This window comes from Ranitomeya imitator, chromosome 10 (assembly GCF_032444005.1).
Source record: "Ranitomeya imitator isolate aRanImi1 chromosome 10, aRanImi1.pri, whole genome shotgun sequence".
Lineage (NCBI taxonomy): Eukaryota > Metazoa > Chordata > Amphibia > Anura > Dendrobatidae > Ranitomeya > Ranitomeya imitator.
In genome coordinates, this window is record NC_091291.1 from 108,449,436 (window position 1) to 108,473,071 (window position 23,636).

The 23,636-nt window shown below is 44.3% G+C and overlaps 1 protein-coding gene across 2 annotated transcripts in view; it reads left to right on the top strand.

The window, feature by feature from the left end:
* Nucleotides 1–23,636, top strand: part of LOC138651819 (putative oxidoreductase YteT) — a 242,781-nt gene that overhangs the window by 48,597 nt on the left and 170,548 nt on the right. For both annotated transcript variants that reach the window (XM_069742341.1, XM_069742340.1), the window contains exons 3-5: nt 2,900–3,179; nt 12,283–12,321; nt 13,688–13,798. In XM_069742341.1, the coding sequence (XP_069598442.1) occupies nt 3,117–3,179; nt 12,283–12,321; nt 13,688–13,798 (213 nt within the window). In that variant the 5' untranslated portion in view covers nt 2,900–3,116. The remainder of the gene's footprint in view (nt 1–2,899; nt 3,180–12,282; nt 12,322–13,687; nt 13,799–23,636) is intronic.

Genomic DNA, 23,636 nt, shown 5'->3' on the forward strand with positions numbered 1-23,636 from the left:
TCGCCCCCTGATTCGCCACCAATCTATATATATAATTGTCTAAGGGGTACTTCCGTCTGTCTGTCTGTAACGGAAATCCCGCGTCGCTGATTGGTCGGCCGCGACCAATCAGCGATGGGCACAGTCCGGCCAAGAATTAGTCCATCCCTACTTCCGTCCAGTCAGTGCCCGGCGCCCGCTCCATACTCCCCTCCAGTCAGCGCTGACACAGGGTTAATGGCAGCGTTAACGGACCGCGCTATGCCGCGGGTAACGCACTCTGTTAATGCTGCTATTAACCCTGTGTGACCAACTTTTTACTATTGATGCTGCCTATGCAGCATCAATAGTAAAAAGATCTAATGCTAAAAATAATTAAAAAAAACAAAAAAAAAACCTGCTATTCTCACCTTCCATCGTCCGCCGATGCGCGCGCGGCTGACGCCAGCTTCCGTTCCCAGAGATGCATTGCGAAATTACCCAGAAGACTTAGCGGTCTTGCGAGACCGCTAAGTCATCTGGGTAATTTCGCAGTGCATCGCTGGGAACGGAAGCTGGCGGCAGCGCGCGCCACGGGACAGCTTCGCTGGACGCTGGCAGGTGAGTATATAACTATTTTTTATTTTAATTATTTTTTTTAACAGGGATATGGTGCCCACACTGCTATATACTACGTGGGCTGTGTTAGATACTGCGTGGCTGCTATATACTACGTGGCCAGTGTTATATACTGCGTGGGCTGTGTTATATACTATGTGGGCTGTGTTATATACTACGTGGGCTGTGTTATATACTACGTGGCCAGTGTTATATACTGCATGTGCTGTGTTATATACTATGTGGGCTGTGTTATATACTGCGTGGGCTGTGCTATATATTACGTGGGCTGTGTTATATACTGCGTGGCTGCTATATACTACATGGGCAGTGTTATATACTGTGTAGGCTGTGTTATATACTATGTGGGCTGTGTTATATAATGCGTGGGCTGTGCTATATATTACGTGCGCTGTGTTATATACTGCGTGGCTGCTATATACTACATGGGCAGTGTTATATACTGCGTGGCCTGTGTTATATACTGCGAGGCCAGTGTTATATACTACGTGGCCAGTGTTATATACTGCGTGGGCTGTGTTATATACTGCGTGGGATGTGCTATATATTACATAGGCTGTGTTATATACTGCGTGGCTGCTATATACTACATGGGCAGTGTTATATACTACATGCATGTAGAAAAGCCGCGGAGACACCATCACGTGTTTCTCAACGCAAGCAATAAATAGCCAGGTCTTTCACCGGGAAGGAACAACCACGGGAAGGGCAGCATCCAAAAGGAAAACCACCTATGCCAAAACATGGTATCCTTCCACAGACAGCTGTTTCGGGGTATTTGCCCCTCATCAGTGTGGGCAGTGTTATATACTATGTGGGCTGTGTTATATACTGTGTGGCCTGTGTTATATACTGCATGGGCTGTGTTATGTACTGCGTGGGCTGTGCTATTTATTACGTAGGCTGTGTTATATAGTGCGTGTCTGCTATATACTACATGGCTCCTATATACTACGTGGCCTGTGCTATATACTATGTGGCTGCTATATACATACATACACATTCTAGAATACCCGATGCGTTAAAATCGGGCCACCATCTAGTTAATATATAATTAGTTATTATGTCACCCATCATTCTAAATCAAGATTGGTAATCCACCGCTACTACAAATAGTCGGTATCCCCACCCAATAAATACAAAAATTAATCAGCCCCGTACTCTTTTCTCCAACTTACCACCAGTCACTCTCCTGAATCCACAACGCCCCATCTATGCACCTCTTGCCCCCTGATTCGCCACCAATACATTATAATTAGGGCAATCTGGCAATGAGCCCCCGGAGCTTTGGGCCCCAGGCAGAAGCCTACATTGCCCTCATTATAATCCGCCTATGTTTACATAACCATGTTTTGGTCTGAACGCTGTCCATGAAAAAAAGTGACCTCACATGGAGCAAAATGTGATTCCACGGGGCTGGTCAGATAACTGTTTTTTCACGGGCCGAATGTTCGTTTAAAATAAAATCGCAGCGTTCACTAATCTCTTCTGTATTTCGGATGATATTCGCCTATTCAAGACAATATGTGTGGAAAAGAAAAGAGGTTCCCATACAGATCAACTGTAGAGCGTCCGATTTTTATTAACGTAGTAAACTGGCTTTTGTCTTGTACATTGTACATAAAAATAAATATTATTATAAAAATAAAGATTATTATTATTATTATTACATTTTAATAACTGCTGCAATATTACCATATGTGTATTTTTCCGGATGGAAAATGGTTGATTTTTTTTATTTTTATGAAATCATCGTGTAAACTCATCCTTAGGCCTCATTCACACTTACGGTTTTCACGTATGAGTGCTATCCGCGGCTTTCACAGATAGCATTCGTACATGTAATAGACTGTGGGGCCATTTATATGTCCGTGATTTCCCGCGGACCGAGAAGTCTGCGAAAGAGACGTCCAATTTTGATTCGCGGGTCAGATGAAAATCGGCAATTCATGTCAATGGGTCTGTGAAAAAAAATCCGTGAAAAAAAAAAGCGATCGCACTCGGATGACATCTGAGTTCAGTCCAATTTGACGGAATAGAGAAGGTGGCAATTTTCTTTTATTTTTTTCCACGTGCGAGAAAATCATCTTAGAATAATCTGTCCATTTTTTTCATACGTTAAAAAAATCGGACTTGTGAATGAGACTTTACAGAGATTTGGAAGGAACCTTTGTACATATGTTCATCCAGGTGATCGTGGCCCTATGGATATTCCTCTTCTTCCTAATTACTAAGGTTTTCTATACAGCATTCACACTCCAGGAAAACATCATTGTTTCATTTTTCATTTTTGTATTTGTAGGCGCTGACATTCTCATCACTGAACTTCCCGGGTCAGGCAATAGATTTAGCATTGAGAGCTGAATCAGGATTTGCAAGCAGTCCAGGATGTGTGTCAGGAGGAAGGAGTGGTCTGTAGGGCTATCCTCCTGCCAGTAGTGCAGCCTCCAGTCTGTGACAGCCCAGTCTGCTCCAGTCTCAATCTTCTGTGCTTTCTGCATCGGTGATAGGGGAGAAACATGGACTTCTTCAATAAGATTTTCAAGTCAAGCAACAAAAACAGGCCTGGCTCCTCCGATCAGGTAACGTACTGATGGGCGCAGAACAGAATGTCCGACAACCTGCTGATATCTGACCAAGCAGGAAACAGTGGAGGGGGCAAAAGTCATCAAGGGGAACCCCAACTTTAGGATTTTGTAACTTATTGCTTCTCATATGGCTAGGGTCACACCAACGTGTAATTTCTCACCGGAGAAAATCGGTCCGATTATGCCGATCATACTCTGATCAGAGTTTCATCGGAGTGTGATCGAATTCTCTCAAGTGAGAAGATGGAGAAAAAAATTCTCCGTCTTCTCCATTGTGTGAGTCCCTTATATCTTCCCAGTGCAGTCTGATGTTTTCCACAGACTCATTGACTTGCATGGCCAAGTACGATCCAAATATCGGATCAAATTCAGGTATAATGCCATTTTTTTTATTTTTATTTTTTTCCCTCAAATAAATCAAACATGTGCACGGAACCGTAGAATAACATCGTTCCGAGTACGATCTGATGTTTTGCCGGATCGCACCTTGACCGAAAATACGCTCATGACAAAATTCAGAAAAGGATAATGGACTAAAATGTTCTAATAAATTCTGTTATCGTTTTTGAGTATTTTTCTCTAATATTGTTTCTTGTATTAATATAGCACCATCACCTCCTGTGCTTCTTTATTAATTTAATAAAGGGGGAAGAATCCATCAATGCAAAAATACAACATATAAACGGTCCAAGTACCGACCGAGAGGATATTATCATGCTTGCTTGTATTCCTGTATATTGATGACTATGGGTCCATTGTGGAACCACTTTTTGTGTTTTTGTCAGCGATCACTTTTTAATTTTTCATTGATGTTAACTGTGTGGGGTTTTGCTTTATGCTGGAGAAATGATATTTTTTTCAGCACTATTTGGGGGTACGTATTTTATGAATTTATTTTATTTACGTAGCGCCATTAATTCCGCAGCACTTTACAGATATTATCATCACTGTCCCCGTTGGGGCTCATAATCTAAATTCCCTATCAGTATGTCTTTGGATAAAAGACTGTATAATTTAAAGGGAGCCTTACAGGAGGCTCATGCTTCCCGAATTGTTGGCAGCATGAATCATAAACTAGCTGTTATGGCATCTGTGTAGCTTTTAAATCCTGTGTAAACCGAGCCGTGGACTATGCGACTCAGATGACTACTCCGAGGCAAATCTACAATTTCTTCTCCCCACCTGGCTCAAGGGCTCACCTAAAATAACAGATCTTTTCCTTTACACACTTAAACTAGGGTCACATGACTGTATTTTCTGTGAGAAAATCGGTCCGATTATGCTAATCACACTGATTAAAGCTGTGATCAGAGTTTGACCATAGTGTGATCCGATTTTCTTGGATGAGAAGATGGAAAAAAAAAATTCTCCATCTTTTCCATTCTGTCAGTCCATGAAAACCGGACTGCACTCAGATGTCATCCGAGTGCAGTCCGATGTTTTCGACGGACTCATTGACATACATGGCCGAGTGCGATCCGAATTACAGATGCAAATCGTGCAATTTTTAACTCGGACAGACTAGGTCCAAGTAAAAAATCTGAGCTGTACACAGCTCCATAGTCTAACAGTGGTCCTAGTGAGATCCGATGTTTTGTCAGATCACACTCAGACTGAAAATATGATCGTGCATGAGCCAATAGAGAGATAAACTATCTGTCTAACGGGGTTGGGTAGGGAGAAGCCATCTTGAACTAGTCATCTGAATTGGGTATTTATACTGGAAACACACATGCAGTCTTAGGCCTCTTTCACACGTCCGTGTCTCCAATATGTGTGGTGACACACGTACCGGAGACACTTACACATGTAGACCCATTCAAGTGAATGAGTCTGTGCACATGTCAGTGTGTTTCCACAGACTGTGTGTATGTGGGCAAAACATGCTGACATGTCCATTGTTTCAGTCAGCATGGGACGCATAACACCCCTCGCACGGGTGACACACATGGATGTCATCCGTGTGACAAGCACCGGCGCCAACAATGAAGCGGTACAATAAGCGCTGTTCCCCGGGGCCGGGTGCTGAAGACGGCTGCCATCATTCTCCCCTGCTCTTCCGGCGATCAGTTTGAGCAGGGAAATATGATGAGAGTTATATTCAAGTGAGAACAATGACAGCTGGCAACAACTGATGGGATTATTACTCCCATGAGCCTTCACCTGCTGCCGCTAATAACAGTGACAGCAGGTGGAGGCTGATTGGAGTATTCCTCACCCGTTGTCTGCGATATCAATAAATAAATGAAAAAACAGCATGGGTTCCCCTGTATTTTTTTTTACCCAGCCGGGCAAAACTGACATCTGGGGGCTGCAAGGCAGGTTATCAACAATAGAGGAGTCCCCCCCCCCCCCCTTCCATTTTTGACATTCAGCGTTGCTAAAGCTGACAGCTGGGGGCTGGTATTCTCAGACTGGTAAGGGGCCATGGATATTGACCCCCCCCCCCAAGCCTAAAAATAGCAGCCCACAGCTGCCCAGAAAAGGCACATCTGTTAGATGCGCCAATTCTGGCGCTTTGCCCAGCTCTTCCCACTTGCCCTGTAATGGTTGCAAATGGGGTTCATATTTGTGGGGTTGATGTCACCTTTGTATTGTCAGGTGACATCAAGCCCACGGCTTAGTAATGGAGAGGCATCTATAAGACACCTATCCATTGCTTATTCCCACCCTGGCTGAACTGCGGTGACCTCAGCACCTTGGGAAAAAGTCAGTCATGAGGTCACTCCAGTTCAAGCTCAGTGACTTCTCGGTGAGAAATTATCATGGTAATCTGCTGTGAACTCACTGAGCTGACCTCATGACCGCCTTTTTCCCACGGTGCTGAGGTCACTGCAGTTCAGCCTGGATGGGAACGCAGCCTCACTGACCGTCTCATTCACCAGTGGTTTTTATCCTGGACGGTCGCATCTTGGTCTACAAGTGGGTATTGTGTATACAGCCCAACACCGTGCAGGGTGATTGACATTTGGCAGAGAATACTGAGATTGGTAGATTCAACATTGGCGCCCTGTGCTCTTCACAGATGAGAGATGAGAGCAGGTTCACACTGAGCACATGTGACAGATCTGACAGAATCTGGAGACGCCGTGGAGAACGTTCTGCTGCCTTCAACATCCTCCAGCATGACCAGTTTGTCAGTCTGTCAGTAATGGTGTGGGGTGGCATTTCTTTGGAGGGCCACACAGCCCTCCATATGCTAGCCAGTGGTACCCTGACTGCCGTTAGGTACCGGGATGAGATCCTCAGACCCATTATGAGACCATATGCAGTTGCACTGGGCCCTGGGTTCCTTCTGATGCATGACAATGATAGATCTCATGGCGGAAGTGTGTCAGCAGTTCCTGCATGATGAAGGCTTTGATATTATGGACTGGCCTGCTTGTTCCCCAGACCTAAATCCAAATCGAACACATCTGGGACATCATTTCTTGTTCCATTCACCACAGACTGTCCAGGAGTTGATGCTGTAATACATCAGGAGAACATCCCTCAGGAGAACATCCACCACCTCATCAGGAACATGCCAAGCCATTGTAAGGAGATCATAGAGGCAAGGGAGGCCACACACACTACTGAGCATCATTTCCTTGTCTTGAGCCATTTCCACTGAAGTTGGATCAGTCTGTAATTTGATTTTCCACTTTGATTTTGAGTATCATTCCAAATCCAGACCTCACATGGATATTAACTTTGATTTACAAAGATTTGAAACAGGACCGGAGATTGCGTGTGGGGAGGTATCGGGAGATTAGGTTGAAGATATTTGGAGGAGACAGATGATAGATGGCCTTGTAAATTGTTGTTAGGAGTTAAAACTGAATTCGCTGGGAGATTGAAGGCCAGTGAACGTGTCACATCTCCCCCAGGACTCCTCCTGCAACATCTTCCTTTGTCTCCAGGTGCTGCCATATGCACTGCGTGCAGCAGTGGTGACAGAAGAGACGTTGGAACCAGAAGCTCTGGATGGCGCAGGCTCTGGCCAACCATTTAGATTATGATGGCTGGTGCCTGCAATGCTCTCCGGTCTGACAAGATGAGTGTATGCTGTCCAGCTGGCGTTATCTCCCTGCTCCAGCGAATTGGACAGCACAACACCCTATCAGACATAGTCTTGTGCTTCTCTGATTTAGTCCTCTCCTGTCAGCTCTTCGGTAGGATCATTGTTTCCTGTTTTGATCTCGGCTTTTGTTTCTGACTACTCTTTCATCTTCTGATTTTGTACTTTTCCTGCCCTCTTGGTTGTGACCCGGCTATCCATCCACTCCTGCCAGCCTGCACCACCGAACAGCAGCTTATTCTGTGGCCCCAGCCCAGGGGCCCCTGTTTACATCCTGATCCCTGTACATGGGTGAAGGCCCTGGAAACTAAGAAGCCATTTTAGAGCTGCCATGCAACTACTGATACGATGCCGTTACAGAAGAGAGAGGCAGTGGTATAACGGGGAGGGGGAGAGAGACGTGGGTTAATCGGGCTGCAGAGTTAAGGACGGACTGGAGAGGTTTGAGAGTGTTAGCCGGGAAGCCACAGAGGAGGATGTTGCGGTAGTCAAGGTGGGAGATGATGAGGGCATGCACTTACATTTTAGTAGATTCGGGGTTGAGGAAAGGACGAATTCTGGAAATAGAGATGTGCCGATCTTTCGCAGTCTAAAGGGTATAAACATATATAAAATGGACCAGACTAATGGACGCTAAGTATTTTTTACACACGGACCATTGGTCTATGTAAAGAATTGTTGATGTGCCCACGCATTCTGATTATTGTTGGATCAGCATGCTGTCTGTTGAGCATGTGGGCATAACACTTAACAAAAATATGGCTGGCTGAACCCTTAGGATATCGTAAGGATACTCCCTCCCAGTTCTCATCCTCCAACTCGGGCAGGTCCTCCTTACTGCTGGTTAGTTCCCTAGTAATTGGTTTAATGACACTCTAAGTAGTAGTAGTAAGTAGAAAACCTCAAGTTGCACAGGGTGGGACATTTATATGGATTCACCTAAATAAAATGGGAATGGTTGGTGATATCAACTTCCTGTTTGTGGTACATTCGTATATGGGAGGGGGGAAACTTTTCAAGATGGGCGGTGACCATGGTGGCCATTTTGGATCCAACTTTATTTTTTTTCAATGGGAAGAGGGTCATGTGACACATCAAACTTATTGTGAATTTCACAAGATGAACAATGATGTGCTTGGTTTTAACGTAACTTTATTCTTTCGTGAGTTATTTACAAGTTTATGACCACTTACAAAATGTGTTCAAAGTGCTTCCCATTGTGTTGGATTGTCAATGCAACCCTCTTCTCCCACTCTTGACACACTGATAGCAGCACCGCAGACGAAATGCTAGCACAGACTTCCAGTATCCGTAGTTTCAGATACTACACATCTCATATCTTCACAGTATAGACAATTGCCTTCAGATGACCCCAAAGATAAAAGTCTAACGCGGTCAGATCCGGAGACCTTGGTGGCCATTCAACTGGCCCACGACGACCAATCCACTTTCCAGGAAACTGTTCATGTAAGAGACGTTTTTGGTTTATGTCCATGGCCTTACCAGGCCTAATTCCATATATCAAGTAGAGGATTACACTATTTATTTTGAAGGTTAGAATATTTTTCAGAATTAGGAAGTAAAATTAGATAATAAGAATCTGGAGTTCGACTGTCCCTGATTCTATTGGTGTTCTAATAAACACTCTTTCTGTTTCCCATCACTGAGCCAGTGGTTCATCTATTTACACATATTTTTCCGTAGTCCCATTGCTCCTATTTTACGTGGCACTGAATCAAACAACTTTGAAAAGTCCAGATAGACAACATCCTTGTTGTTTCCCTGGTCCAATCTGGAACTTGCCTCCTCATAGAATCTGATCAAATTAGTTTGATAGAACATATCTCTCTTAAACACGTGTTGATGTTGGGTCATTAGGTTATTCTTATCGAGATACCCAAGGATAGCGTCTCTTTAAAAACCTTCAATGATTTTCTTTTACAGTAGAGGTTAAACTTACCGGTCTATAATTTCCACCCTCATTTTTTGCCCCCTTTTTTGAATTAGAACTAGACAACAAAGGAATATTTGGGCACCTATCATAAACCACCAGGTTGTTTGTCTGTTTCTGGTCATTGTAAGGTGGCCATTCATGAGACCGTTATTAGCCAAACAACTATCTCTCGTGACTCCCTCACTCACATGAACTCTGTCAGCGTTGGCCACTAAGAACAGATCATCTATCCACACATACATTTTCGGGAGAGAATTGGGCTAGACCATCACCTAAGTGGGTTCCTGCCATTGAGATTGAGACTGAGCAGGACAGAGCAGCTTGCACTGTATTATAATACATGAGAAAAATGGTTCAACCAATTTCTGAAATATTTCTATGGGACAATACATACAAAGCATTAAAACCATGAAACATCTTCATAGCCCGAAGTGTTACTACCTGTAAAATCTTCATGCCATTATCCAGTAGGAGAAAATGTTGTGTAGACTGGAGATACAAGTTCCGTTCATGTAAAACACAAAATATATTAAGAATGCGTTGTAACCTGTAAAACCCCTTTAAGGATGTGACCTTCTGGACGCTCCCTTAACCTCTTTTTCACTGGCTGTGGTTTTTTTTGCTTGCCTTGAATATGCAGTTTTTTTTGTAAAGTACATTCTGAAATGTAGCTGTGTTTTCTTTTCTTGCCGCTAGAAATTAGCACGGTACAAAGGGTTGTTTCTGGGTCAACTCCTTCTTCAATTCTGGGTCAAAGAGCGTTTTCATCTGTGGTTTGGCAATTCTCCTACTTCTTTTAATAATGTATTCTTTCATTTTCACTTGTCATCTTAAAATTGCAGCTTGTAAACCTAATAAAGTGATTTCCAACCTGAAAAATGAATGACAAGAATACGCTAGCGAGTAGTAGTCTTACAACCTGAGCTATTTTACGCTTTTTTTGACAACCCTTTTAAGCAAGCCGGAGTCTACGTGTTTTTTGGGCGGGAGTAAACTTTTGGGGCCCGTAATTTTTTTTTTTTCTAATGAAACACTTTAATCGACGCTGGAGAATTCCACTGGTTAAAGAGTTTACCATAATGTAGTGACAAAGACCCTGATCCCACTCGACCGATATTTTTCTAGTAATTATTATGATGAGCGAGTATAGTCGTTGCTCGGGCGGTCTCTGAGTATTTCGGCGTGCTGGGAGATTTCGGTTTTGTCGACACAGCTGCAAGATTTGCGGCTACTAGACAGCCTGAATACATGTGGGGATTGCCTGTTTGTTAGGGAACCCCCACGTGTATTCAGGCTGTCTAGCAGCCGCAAATCACAGCTGCATGATTTGCGGCTACTAGACAGCCTGAATACATGTGGGGATTGCCTGTTTGTTAGGGAACCCCCACATGTATTCAGGCTGTCTAGCAGCCGCAAATCATGCAGGTACGTCAACCATGGAAAAACAGGACAAGGTATGACAGTATGCGGGCTAATATGCCTTAGAATTCCCTAGCGGATTCCCTACCTATCAGTGGAGGTTGGCACCCTAAGTTTCCATGGTATGGCACCCCCACTCCTCGGTGGCTAGCCCTAAAGCCCCTGGTGTACCCTAAGCCTAATCTTTTAGATGTAATAAGAGAGCGATCTGAGAGGTCATTAGTACTAAATCAATGTCTAATATGACGTTAAAAAACTTTTCTAGGGATTTTAGATGTGGATATAATGAACTTTCCACTGATTGCTAAGTATAATTAAGATATAGGGGTATAAATTTGAGGCTTTATCTTTACACTGGGTATAGTAGTGTCAGATGCTTAATGTTATCTCGAAGTTGATGTAATGAGCTGTGATCGGTAACCCATTAAATCTAAAAGTACACTGGCACGAATTTTAAGATATATGCCCCTAAATCACCAAACACAAAATAGCACAGAAAAAAACAACATAATAGTATAATATTAAGGACCGCTCTCTAAGAATCCTGCAAATATGCGACCTGTGACTATAGCCTAAGTGCTGGCAGAAACCTTTTATAAATCGTCTGCCTATGAATTTGGTATGGAGATGGTACTGATCTAATTGACAAATACTCTTTGCACAAAGATAATCCAGTAGTGGGGTGAAAGACTGAAGTGCCGTGGCTCAGTACGGACCTGAGTAGTGAGATTGGTCGGAATACTTGGAGACAGAAATACAGGCGACACACAGGTCTACGGTTGGTCCAGAAAGTGGAGAAGAAACATAAAATCCAGAAGTTGGGACATATAGAGCAGAGCGGATCTGGTTAAAAGGGATTTCCATTATCTGAAAACCCTTGATTCCAGGCACAGTTTATTTTTAAAAAAACCCTCTACTCACTCTTCCCAGGTCCAGCACTGACTCTGCCGCTGCTCCTGGTGTCTGTTATTGTCTGCAGCACTTACGGTAAGTCAGCAGCGCTGCAGCTAATCAGTGAGTTCAATGTCAGCGCTGCAGACAATAACGGACACCGGCAGCAGCGGCGCAGACTCAGCCGTTTAGTGTTTGCACAGAGAAAAGGAGTTTTCCGCAAAACGGAAAACCGAAAAAAGCAGGCACATAGAGTGGGCTACACCCTTCCAGGGTGAAAATGAGTAGCTGCCATGCACATAAGATAGTTTTCAGGCAAACAGCCTATGCATAAATAGAAACAAAATTATCCTTCTGTTTTCTGTATACAGCTCCTATGCAGGTCTATGTGTCTCCATGGTCACAGGCTACAAACTGACCTTCAGTTGTGTCTCCCTTCTGCTTATCCTTCCACTCTCTGGAGGTTAAGAACAAAGGGGTGAAGATGAGAAAAACACATGACTGTATATTGGTTTGTTTGTAGTCTGTAACCATGGAAACATATTGCACTGCAAAAGAGCTGTCGGTAGAAAAAAAAACTGTAGACGTGGAGAAGAATTTTAAATCTATTGGAGTAATAAGTGATGGCAGAGGAGTTGCACGCTGTCTGATGCTCCGGAGAACATAGAAACATTTACATTAACCTATGAGGGCAGGAAAATGCCGTATACACGCTTCTGATGCAGCGGTGGACTGTCGGATATACCTAATGCCAAATTATGTCTTTCATTCAGGATCCCAAAATGCCAGAAAACTTGCTTGACTTTGATACGGTAAGTGTAAAATTCCAGTTGTATGTGTTTGGCTTAGCTTTGTAATGTTCTTGCTTTATTGATTCCACCACAAAATGCTGTACTATATATGTTAGTGGGGTTTGTTTTTTTTTAACTATTTTTAAAAACTTCTGCTGGGGCGGCCATATTGGAAGCATGCAGCTCCTTCCTGTAATGTGTGTATAGACAGGGGAGCACAGTCTGAGCTTCATGCACACCTGCCAACCACCGGGCATGTCCTCCATAAATGATGCTAAAGGCCCCCAGACACATAGACTAATGTTGGCCGATACTGACGGGTTCGGGTGGTAGTCTAATGTGTATGGGGTGCCGGCCTCACTCATGGTCGGGAGAGGTGACGATCGCTCATGTAGAATTTGGAACTGGCAATCACAATGTTCTTCTTGAGATGTCAACCGGCAGTTTTCTTATGAAAAACATAGGAGAACTCTCTTCCTATCAGCGCTCCTATGTATCGGAGACACGGCTGTCGGCTGAACCAACCTTCTGCAACAGATAACGGTCAGAAAATTGACATCCAGAAGCAATGTAAGACATCTCTCCTCGAGACTAACGGTCCTCCTCATACCAATTGGACTAACGTCAGGGACTGAAGTAGTATTTTCAGCAGACAAAACACTAGAAATGTTGCTTAAGTTGATGTTTGGGCTAGTCATGCGTCATCCCGGCTTCTCCCCAGCTTCGCCTACTTCGGCACAGCTGCTTCAAACTGATGTGAAAACGTCAAAAGTCGCAAATTTTTCGTGCAACTTTTCATTACTAAGTGTGAAGATACTTCGATGAATCGGTCCCATTGTCTTTCAGTTTTGTTTAAAACAAAGATCAAACATACGTAGAAATGATCGCCTGCATTTCCTATATTTTAACAATGTGAATCTTTTGTCATAAATCAAACACAAAACAAATAAAACCATTTGAAAATGACCACATTGTGCCAGAACCTGTCTCCTAGGTGAAAATCTGGCATTGAGATACAATCCATCTGACCAGCATAACCAGCAATAGAACCATGTGAATGTCATGGAAATGTAAAATAGCTGTGGATAGACCCGAAAGTGATGTGAACTAGTATTCAATGGTGAAAAAGGCGTAATTCACACATATACAGGTAATAATACACAAATAATGCCGTATGTAAAAAAGTGTTATGTGCGTAGTCACCTGGGCACTTTATGACTCTTGTTTTATATGCTTTACACACATTTTTTATTCATTTTGTTTTTTCTTTCAATGTGAACAGGATATTTAATTTTTTTTGTTAGAATAATTTCTACCTCACTGTTTGGTGTGTGAATGCATATTAACCTCCTCCAATAATGGAAATGTTTATTTTTTCTTTTTCCAGCCAAGACCTGATGAAGGAGACGTGAAATGTGTAACAGTCCTGATAGTGGGAGCTGGAAGTCGTGGGATGTGCTATACTTACTATGCTGTAAACTTCCCTAAAAGAATGAAGGTACAACCATGGGGCAGCAGTGGGGACTATGCTTTATATACATACCTATGAGATCTGTTGGGTTCCCATCTAAGAGAACTTCTTTGCTGCTGTTTATTTTCTTTAGTTGCCATTTTTATTTTTTATAGATGGCCATATACTTTAGGATTTCAGCCACTTTTTTCTTAAAGGGAATCAGTCAAAAGGTATTTGTTACCTAATCTGAGACTTTTGCTACTGCATCTGTGAGCAGCATAATGTAGAGACAGAGATCCTGATTCCAGCGATGTGTCACTTACTGGGTTCTTGCTATAATTTTGATAAAATCACTGCTTTATCCTCAATAGATTGTCAGTAGAGTACTATTAAACCTGCTGTCATTTAGTCCAGCCACACCCCCACTACTGATTGTCTGCTTTCTGCCTATGCACAGTTTACCCAGAAAGCGACCAATCAGTATTGTGGGCGGGGTTATGTAGAGCTCAGCTTTCAGAGAACTGGTAGATCTGCAGCAGAGAGACCTGTTTACCAAAACTGAAGCAAGCAGCCCAGTAAGTGACACATCGCTGGAATCAGCGTCTCTGTCTCTACATTACGCTGCTCTCAGTTGCAGTAGCAAAAACCTGGTGACAGATTCCCTTTAATAACTTTTTGTTCACAGTTGGTCTGTGAAGGCTGTAGTTTTGGATAACCACTGATCTGTGGTGTGGTCTGGACTTCATTGATGGGTAATATCTTAATTACAGCAACTATAAATGACAGAAAAATTGACAGATCAAATTTTCGACAGATATCTGTCTTTGGTGATGAAATGAAGCAAAGGTCAAAGGAAAATGATCTGAAACGGCCTTTTACATCATTCAAAATTGTTTAAATAAGCTTAAATGGGTTTTCCCACAATGGACATTTATCTCCAAAACACACAGGATGAGTAATAGACGTCTGATCCTTGGAGGCCACAATACAGGGACCCTAAAGGATGGCTTGTATAAAGGTGTTGCACCCATAGACCACCCCTCCATATTGCTTTCTCTGGTGGTCCCATAGGCTTTTGGTAGAGCGGAACCCCCATGTCCAATCATGGCTTCTCACCGCCCTCGTTTCCTAAAAAGAAGCAGTTCTTGTGTTCTATAGGAGTCCCCATAGTGAGGCCTCTATCCAATGATATATGACTGATCCTTGCTGTATTATTTGCCTTTTAGCTGTAATGGCTGCTCCCCGCACACTAGATTATATAGGTCTAACCTGCTGTATTCAGGATTTACATTGTCTAGCACACAGCTATCGGGAGGGTCGTCCGTATACTCGGCAATGACGTCATCAGCCGGTGAGGAAAATCCCTACCCTCATTACTTATCTGATGTCCCTATACTATTTTAATAATGTCATCATACGCCAACAAAAATCTGATGTGCTTAAGAACCTCCAGTCAGTCTGCTGCTGGGGTGAAGAAAGGACGGGCATGTCGGATTTCAGTATGCTTGATCCTATTGTTCAGCCAGAAGATGAACTTGTCTCTCTCTGAAAGACAGATGTGCGGCGTGCACATATTTATGGGGCGTTTGGATCAGATTGCCTGTAGTAATGTCTTAGTCGAAAGCTGTCATATGTACATTGCCAAACGTACAGGGTTGTCCCTCGAATTGTAAGTTATCCCCTTTCTATAGGATAGGACATAACTAGTGATGACTAGTGGTCTGGCCATTGGGCCCCCGAGTGATCCTGAGAACATGACTCTAGATCACGGGAACTGAGCTCTTCACCCTCTATCTTGACTAAATCAGACTTCTGCATGCTCAACCTCCACTTCATTCATTGTCTACGGGATTGCTCAATATTGCGCTCCACTACTTCCAGCAGTCCCATAGACAATGATTGGAGTGTTGGTCAAGAATGCATAACTCGCCTCTCTATTCAAGACAGGGCTCTCTGGAACAGCCCGGTTTTCAGGGTCTCTGTGGTCTTGTCAATAATAGTGGATAATATAAAAATTTTAGCAATACCTTTTTAAGTTGTAAGATGTCTATCAGGTAATTTTGATGGGACCACTTGACCACCTAAACAGTATGGGAGTCTAGTGACTCTACTCCGACAGCTAATATTGGGGTAGCTATTGGTCAGCCATGTTGAACGTCCACGGCCTGATACTGTTTTTCTTCTTGGGGAGATCACCCACCATTCTAGGAGTCTAGCAGTGGACTATTTCTCCCTTTTTAAGGGTAAACCCACTGCTATTGTCGGGTTTGTCAAACGGTCAAATATGTATGGGGCACCGGCTGGCTGATCGTCGGGTGAGATGTTGATTGGTCATGTCCAAATTCGGACTGCTGATCACATTGTTCTCCCTGAGATAAGCCACTGGCCAACTGGGCAGTCAGCGGCTTTCTCATAGAGGACACAGGAGTGCTCAGACGAACGAGTGCTCCTGTATGGGAGAGTCGAAGCTTTGTTCAGCCGTCTGCCATCTAATGGGTATGGCCAGCCTTTGGCCGGACATAGATGTGTATGGTGGGTTCGGGAGAGATCTCTGCAGCTGCTAACATAAGTACGAGTGTGTATGGTTGACCTTAGTCTATAACCCGACTGTTTTTCACTGCAAAAGATGAGTCCCGAGCATCACTCTATTGTCTGTACACACTTGACGCAACCCTCTAAAAGATTGTAGCAATACAGCGAAATCCAAGGCACCAGAAGATGTTCTCCTTGTCACAACGTTTCGGCCACGCAGGGCCTTTATCAAGCATACCTTTCCTTTTCTATGGCTTGATAAAGGGCCTGAACTGCCGAAAAGTTGGGATTTTTCTGCACTAATAAAGTTACCAAAAGGAGGACGTCTGGTTCCTGGATGTGTCTTCTTTTCACGGCAGCTGTACTGGTTCAGGTTGGCTCCCATGTGTAAGCCCAAGCCCACCACAAACTCAGAAGGGCCTGAGTTCAGGGATTGCTGAAACCCCCTTTAATACCAGATGCATATATTGATATTCTGGAAAGCGACTTCTACATTTGTGGACAGAAAGATTTCCTTACACATCAATGACTGTGTGTGAGAATTTTGTGAATCCCGCAGGAGGAGAAGGTGAGTAAATATCCTTTAGGAAGGTGGGGGGCATGTCTGTGTTTATATTAGTGGCGAAACGGTGCCCCTCCTAGTTCAGCTATTCCTCTGGTGGAGGGCACATGAGGACGCAGTCTGCCATTCTGCAAGACTTAATGGTTATATATTGAAAATCCCACAAGAATTGTTGGCCACTTTCCCAGTCACTACTTAAAGGAGCGCATTATGCATTCACTGAATCTTGTACTTTTTTTAATCTATATATTTTACATCGATAAATTCTTCACTTACAGATTTTCCCAAACAAATTCTATGAGCACCCCGGCTTCATAGTAAGTGGGATCCAGCACTAGTGGACAGAGCAAAGATACTGTAGACAGGACGGGTGCGTAATCCGAAGGGAAGGAGAAGGGTTAATGGAAAAGCATTGTATAAAACCAGATTCCCAGCAATATTCGTGCTGCAGACTATTGTACACCATGTGCAGCACAGAAGTAGCCAGACGTCCCGCCTTGTCGTAATGAGCGGCTGCAGCCTTCATACATAATGTGTCCTGAAAAAGTCATCCAAAAGAGACAGTAACAGTAGTGCCTGAAAGTTTGTGAACCCTTCAGAATATTATTTTCATATTTGTGCCTAAATTTGGCCTAAAGCAACATCTGATTTTCAATCATATTGTGAGTGGTCGACCTGTTTTATTCAACAGGGATCTGGTAAAGTCCGATCTCCATAACACATGTTCACATGTTTTTAGACGTATATCATGGCACGAACAAAAAGAGATTTCTGAGGACTTCAGAAGTGTTGGGCGAAAGTAAGGGAACTTTTAACAGATAATTTAAAGGTAAAAATTAGAGACTGTTGTTTTTAATCTATGGGATAACAGTTAGGTGTGAGTGGTCGACCTGTTTTATTTAACCGAGATCTATCAAAGCCTGATTTTCATAACAGATGATTTTGGAAGTTATCAAGACACGAATAAAAAGAGATTTTCTGAGGATCTCAGAAGAAGAGATGTTGATGCTCATCTGACCCAACTGAAATTGTCGACTTTGTCTCATTATCTAATGGGCATGGGGGCCTTAATGATTGGTTGGATCATAGATTAGAGCAGAACAACCCCCGGAGGACCTCTTCAGAGATTGTCTGTCGCTCCAGGGGACCCATTTTCTTGGTGACAGCTGATGAAGACTGTTAGAGGGAGAAATTTCTCGTTAACGGGAGCTCACGGCTGTAGACCATGTACTTGTCACCTATCCAAAGTGTATGGTGCTCTCGTACAACTGCAGTGTCGTCAGCCATCTATAGTAGTTTGGTATATTTTTGGGGAATAGTAATATTGCACACGACCATGACTAGTTATGAATACCATTTAGATGCGTTGATATGAAGAACAGTCGCTCCCAATTATCGACCCGTGTAAACAGGTAGATAATATGCTAGTTCACCGAGAGTTTAAGATTTTTTAAATGATTATCAGCAGCACATTGTCCCGTGTAGACATGCTGCCGAGAACAAAATGTTTTATGCACATTAACAATCGTTCTGTATGGGTAGAACATTCTTCGCCCGTGTAAACAGGCAATTAAATGACCTTCGATCTACATGTAACTGATCAGCGGTCATTTGATGGCTGCAATGTGGTCGGCTCTTCTAAATATGTGATCACTGTCCTTTATGCCTCTTGTAGTCTTCTCTGAATGAATTTAATTTTTCTGAACCAGAAAGAATAATTATGAACAGGGCAAGAGACAGCCCAACATTGGGCCACCAACTTCCCCTCACTATTGATTTAAATAGGGTGGAATGTGTAGTACCAGTCCATGGCCACTATAGAATTGATGGAGCTGTGGAGCTTTGTAACTAAGCGGGCGCCGTCCACAGCGGGAACATCTGATCGGCGGGGTAGGGGTAGGGTAAGGGTATCGGGTTTTGCACCCCCAATGATCAGGAATTGATGACCTATCCTAAGGATAGTTAATGTTAAAGTCCTGGCCAACCTCTTAACATTTTTGATCGGATATAATTGAGCTTGTGCCGTATAATGCGCAATTATAGACATATAATGTAGCATCTCCATTCTTCAGCACTGAATGAACACAGAGCGGGGCAGAACCACAGGGATTTCCATGATGTATGATCTGTCATGATTACCTAAAGGGACTTAAATGGGTTCTCCAGCTTCGGGGAAAAAACCTTTTTCCTTACTTAAATATTTGTAGTTGGGTTTAATTTCAAATTTTGCACCGTTTGGCTTTTACAGGCTCTTAGTTTTCCAACTTTGATGTAGTCTGTGTTCTGAAATCAACTGAACGGAGCTCATAAAAAGACAGATCAGAGTCAAAAACTCTCATGATAGCGAGCTCGCTGATGGATCCTCAGTTAACTCATTGTGCAGCCAGAGGCAAACAGTGCAACATTTTTTTTCATGAAACCCAAATGCAAAATTTCATTTTAGTCCAAAATACATGCATTTAAGTAGGAAAAAAAATTGTCCCCAAAAGTGTTTCGTGGAGCTGCAGCCATATAACTGCATACCTGACACAGCGCTGTCATGTGCATGTGGCCGTGTCTGGTACTGCACCTCAGTGGTACGGATGGACCAGAGTGGTGCTGCCTTCTCATTGCTCACTGGTAGGAGCACAGTTTGGACTCTACATTTCATGTGAATTTTTTGGGGGGGAAAAATTGGGAGATAATTAGGAAATGGAAGGAGAAGAGAAATTAAAGATTAAAATGTGCCAAGTTAATGTCGATCTTTCCACACATCAATACCGAGCCTGTAAGTGAGGAATACTGGGAAGATGCTCGGTGCTCATCGTCCATTGCTGCTCCGCGGATGACCCCTTGTGAATGGGAAACATTCGCCTGGCCGGCCACCATTCCCAGGACCGTGCAACCATTCCCAGGTCCGTGCCACCATTCCCAGGACCGTGCAACCATTCCCAGGTCCGTGCCACCATTCCCAGGGCCGTGCCACCATTCCCAGGGCCGTGCAACCATTCCCAGGACCGTGCCACCATTCCCAGGACCGTGCCACCATTCCCAGGACCGTGCCACCATTCCCAGGACCGTGCCACCATTCCCAGGGCCGTGCAACCATTCCCAGGACCGGGCAACCATTCCCAGTACCGGGCAACCATTCCCAGGACCGTGCAACCATTCCCAGGACCGTGCCACCATTCCCAGGACCGTGCCACCATTCCCAGGGCCGTGCCACCATTCCCAGGGCCGTGCAACCATTCCCAGGGCCGGGCAACCATTCCCAGTACCGGGCAACCATTCCCAGGACCGTGCAACCATTCCCAGGACCGTGCCACCATTCCCAGGACCGGGCAACCATTCCCAGGACCGGGCAACCATTCCCAGGACCGTGCCACCATTCCCAGGACCGTGCAACCATTCCCAGGACCGTGCCACCATTCCCAGGACCGTGCAACCTTTCCCAGGACCGTGCCACCATTCCCAGGACCGTGCCACCATTCCCAGGACCGGGCAACCATTCCCAGGACCGGGCAACCATTCCCAGGACCGGGCAACCATTCCCAGGACCGGGCAACCATTCCCAGGACCGGGCAACCATTCCCTGGACCGGGCCACCATTCCCAGGACCGGGCCACCATTCCCAGGACTGTGCGCTGTGTCGCAGCATGCTCAGCTCCTGATGATCAGACACGTCACCGCCTGCCCTATTCTTTTCTTTTTCCAATCATCATCTGGCAATTAACCATTGGACTTTATTTCTGTAATTCATATTTTATTACACTTTTAAAATAATCTCAGTAATTTTAGATTTTTTTTCTTAAGTGCATGTATTTTTTAGGCTAAAAAATCATTTTTTTTTTTGTAATTGTAATGTTTATGAAAAAGTTTGCTAAATTTACCTTTTATAGCCTGCGTTGGAGTGAGTTAACTAAGAAACTGTCAGTGAGCTGGTTTACTTTCTTATGATTATCGTATTATGACTACATGAAAGTTGATTGTGCAGGGAAATAACGTTTTATACTAGTCCAAGAATTAAAGGGGACTTGTGGCTCCACTCACTTCTGCATCGGGAGGTGGCAGGGCCGATGGCGTCCCGTCTACGTGCACCTCTCCTATTGTAGTGAACAGAGCAGCTGCACAACCCATGCCGACGACCCCACAGATATCTATAGACGTGATGTGATTGGCCCTGGCCACTTCCCGATTCAGATGTGAAGGGAGCCAGAATACCCCTTTAAAAAGGTTGTGTAGTCACAATAGATGCAGCCGTATGACACTCGGCAAGAATCGTGCATGGGTCCTATTCTAACTTGAGCTGTGCATCATACTCGCTGGGCATCATGCAGTTGCCTTTGTTGATTTTGCACTTACGGTACTTTGCAGTTGCATCTTCCCTCGCCTGATGTCAGATCAGCCGGGAGAGAATTCCCGCTTATGACCTGACTCAGGGTTTATAGAACACTCACATTTTCCGAAAATGATGTTTGTGGTTGCATGAGTTTCCTAACGGTCAAGAAAACGAATCATGTTTATACTGAGCCATAATTCTCTCTTTAATCGGTGAAAAAAAAGCATGTATTTCCTCTCTACTGGGTAGATAGTAAATATTCACTCGGTGGGGTCTAAATTCTGTGACACCCTCCCTCCCCTTCCTATGACACCAGGTGAATGAGTATGGTAGGGGAGTTTATATTACCCGGAAGTCGCGCATGTGTTCTCCCGCTCTATTCAGAGACTATAGGACTGACGAAAACAGCCCAGCGCCAAAGCAGGGTCTCCCTAAAGGCACCAAAGTAGGGTCCCCCTAAAGGCACCAAAGCAGGGTCCCTCTAAAGGCACCAAAGCAGGGTCCCTCTAAAGGCACCAAAGTAGGGTCCCCCTAAAGGCACCAAAGCAGGGTCCCTCTAAAGGCACCAATGCAGGGTCCCTCTAAAGGCACCAAAGCCGGGTCCCTCTAAAAGCACCAAAGCAGGGTCCCTCTAAAGGCACCAAAGCAGTGTCCCCCTAAAGGCACCAAAGCAGGGTCCCTCTAAAAGCACCAAAGCAGGGTCCCTCTAAAGGCACCAAAGCAGGGTCCCTCTAAAGGCACCAAAGCAGTGTCCCCCTAAAGGCACCAAAGCAGGGTCCTCCTAATGGCACCAAAGCAGGGTCCCTCTAAAGGCACCAAAGCAGGGTCCCTCTAAAGGCACCAAAGCAGGGTCCCTCTAAAGGCACCAAAGCAGGGTCCCTCTAAAGGCACCAAAGCAGTGTCCCCCTAAAGGCACCAAAGCAGGGTCCCTCTAAAGGCACCAAAGCAGGGTCCCTCTAAAGGCACCAAAGCAGGGTCCCCCTAATGGCACCAAAGCAGGGTCCCCCTAAAGGCACCAAAGTAAGGTCCCCCTAAAAGGTACCAAAGCAGGGTCCCTCTAAAGGCTCCAAAGCAGGGTCCCTCTAAAGGCTCCAAAGCAGGGTCCCCCTAAAGGCTCCAAAGTAAGGTCCCCCTAAAGGTACCAAAGCAGGGTCCCTCTAAAGGCACCAAAGCAGTGTCCCCCTAAAGGCACCAAAGCAGGGTCCCTCTAAAGGCACCAAAGTAAGGTCCCCCTAAAAGGTACCAAAGCAGGGTCCCCCTAAAGGCACCAAAGCAGGGTCCCCCTAAAGGCACCAAAGTAAGGTCCCCCTAAAAGGTACCAAAGCATGGTCCCTCTAAAGGCTCCAAAGCAGGGTCCCTCTAAAGGCTCCAAAGCAGGGTCCCCCTAAAGGCACCAAAGCAGGGTCCCTCTAAAGGCACCAAAGTAAGGTCCCCCTAAAAGGTACCAAAGCAGGGTCCCCCTAAAGGCACCAAAGCAGTGTCCCCCTAAAGGTACCAAAGTAAGGTCCCTCTAAAGGCTCCAAAGTAAGGTCCCTCTAAAGGTTCCAAAGCTGGGTCCTCCTAAAAGCTTTGCTTCAAGGTAAAAATATCTATAACATTCAGCACTTGGCCATGTGGCGGCGTAGAGGACTCTGTGTGCCGCTGCACAGTAGCGCCAATGCTCTGCGTGTGTGATCGTGTACGCACAGCTGGCTCTGCGGTCTCGTGACACGGATAACATGTCATCATGCAACATTGTATGCAGAGTCTGCACAGGATCATAGAGGATACCATTTTATGCCTATGTTATTAAAAACTAATGTACTATTTAAAAAAAATAAAAATAAATATAAAATATTCATCAAAATAAATATAAAATAAATAAAAATTATAAATGAGAATGAACAACGTCTGGGCAGATCTGACGTGTCATGTGCTATCATTGATAAATAGTAAATATGAGATCGGAGAGTCAGAGATATGACAGCATCATATCATTCCTATAGATATGTAATGAAAACCATCACCTCTCTTTCCATTAATGGTATAAGTGTATTTTTTGCAGTCGGCATTAGAAAAAAAAAATCAATCCATTGGACCCTTTTACTTTATTCCATTGGTGGGGTGCAGGTTTTGTGTATATTTTGCCCATGAGTCATAGATTTTGTTGGTTTCGGAATGAAGACCCCCGACATACAAGCGTCTCTGATCATTTACTCCTGTAGTAATATCTGAGACCATGGAAAAGTGGCGTTGAGACATCACCGAGTTAACTCTTAAGTCTATCGCTTACCGAGAATTAACACTTATTTTCTACATGTGATGATGGTAAATTACATCTTTTAGCGTTCTCCCTGGCCTCCTGGCTAGTATTGAGCAGTAACCGTCATTCACTGGATTATTCTTTAGCCATTGTAGTCCATGTTGGTGTAAAAACGTCACCCATTTGCTGCGGATCTGTGGTTTCCAAGATGAAAATGTTTCCTCCTACG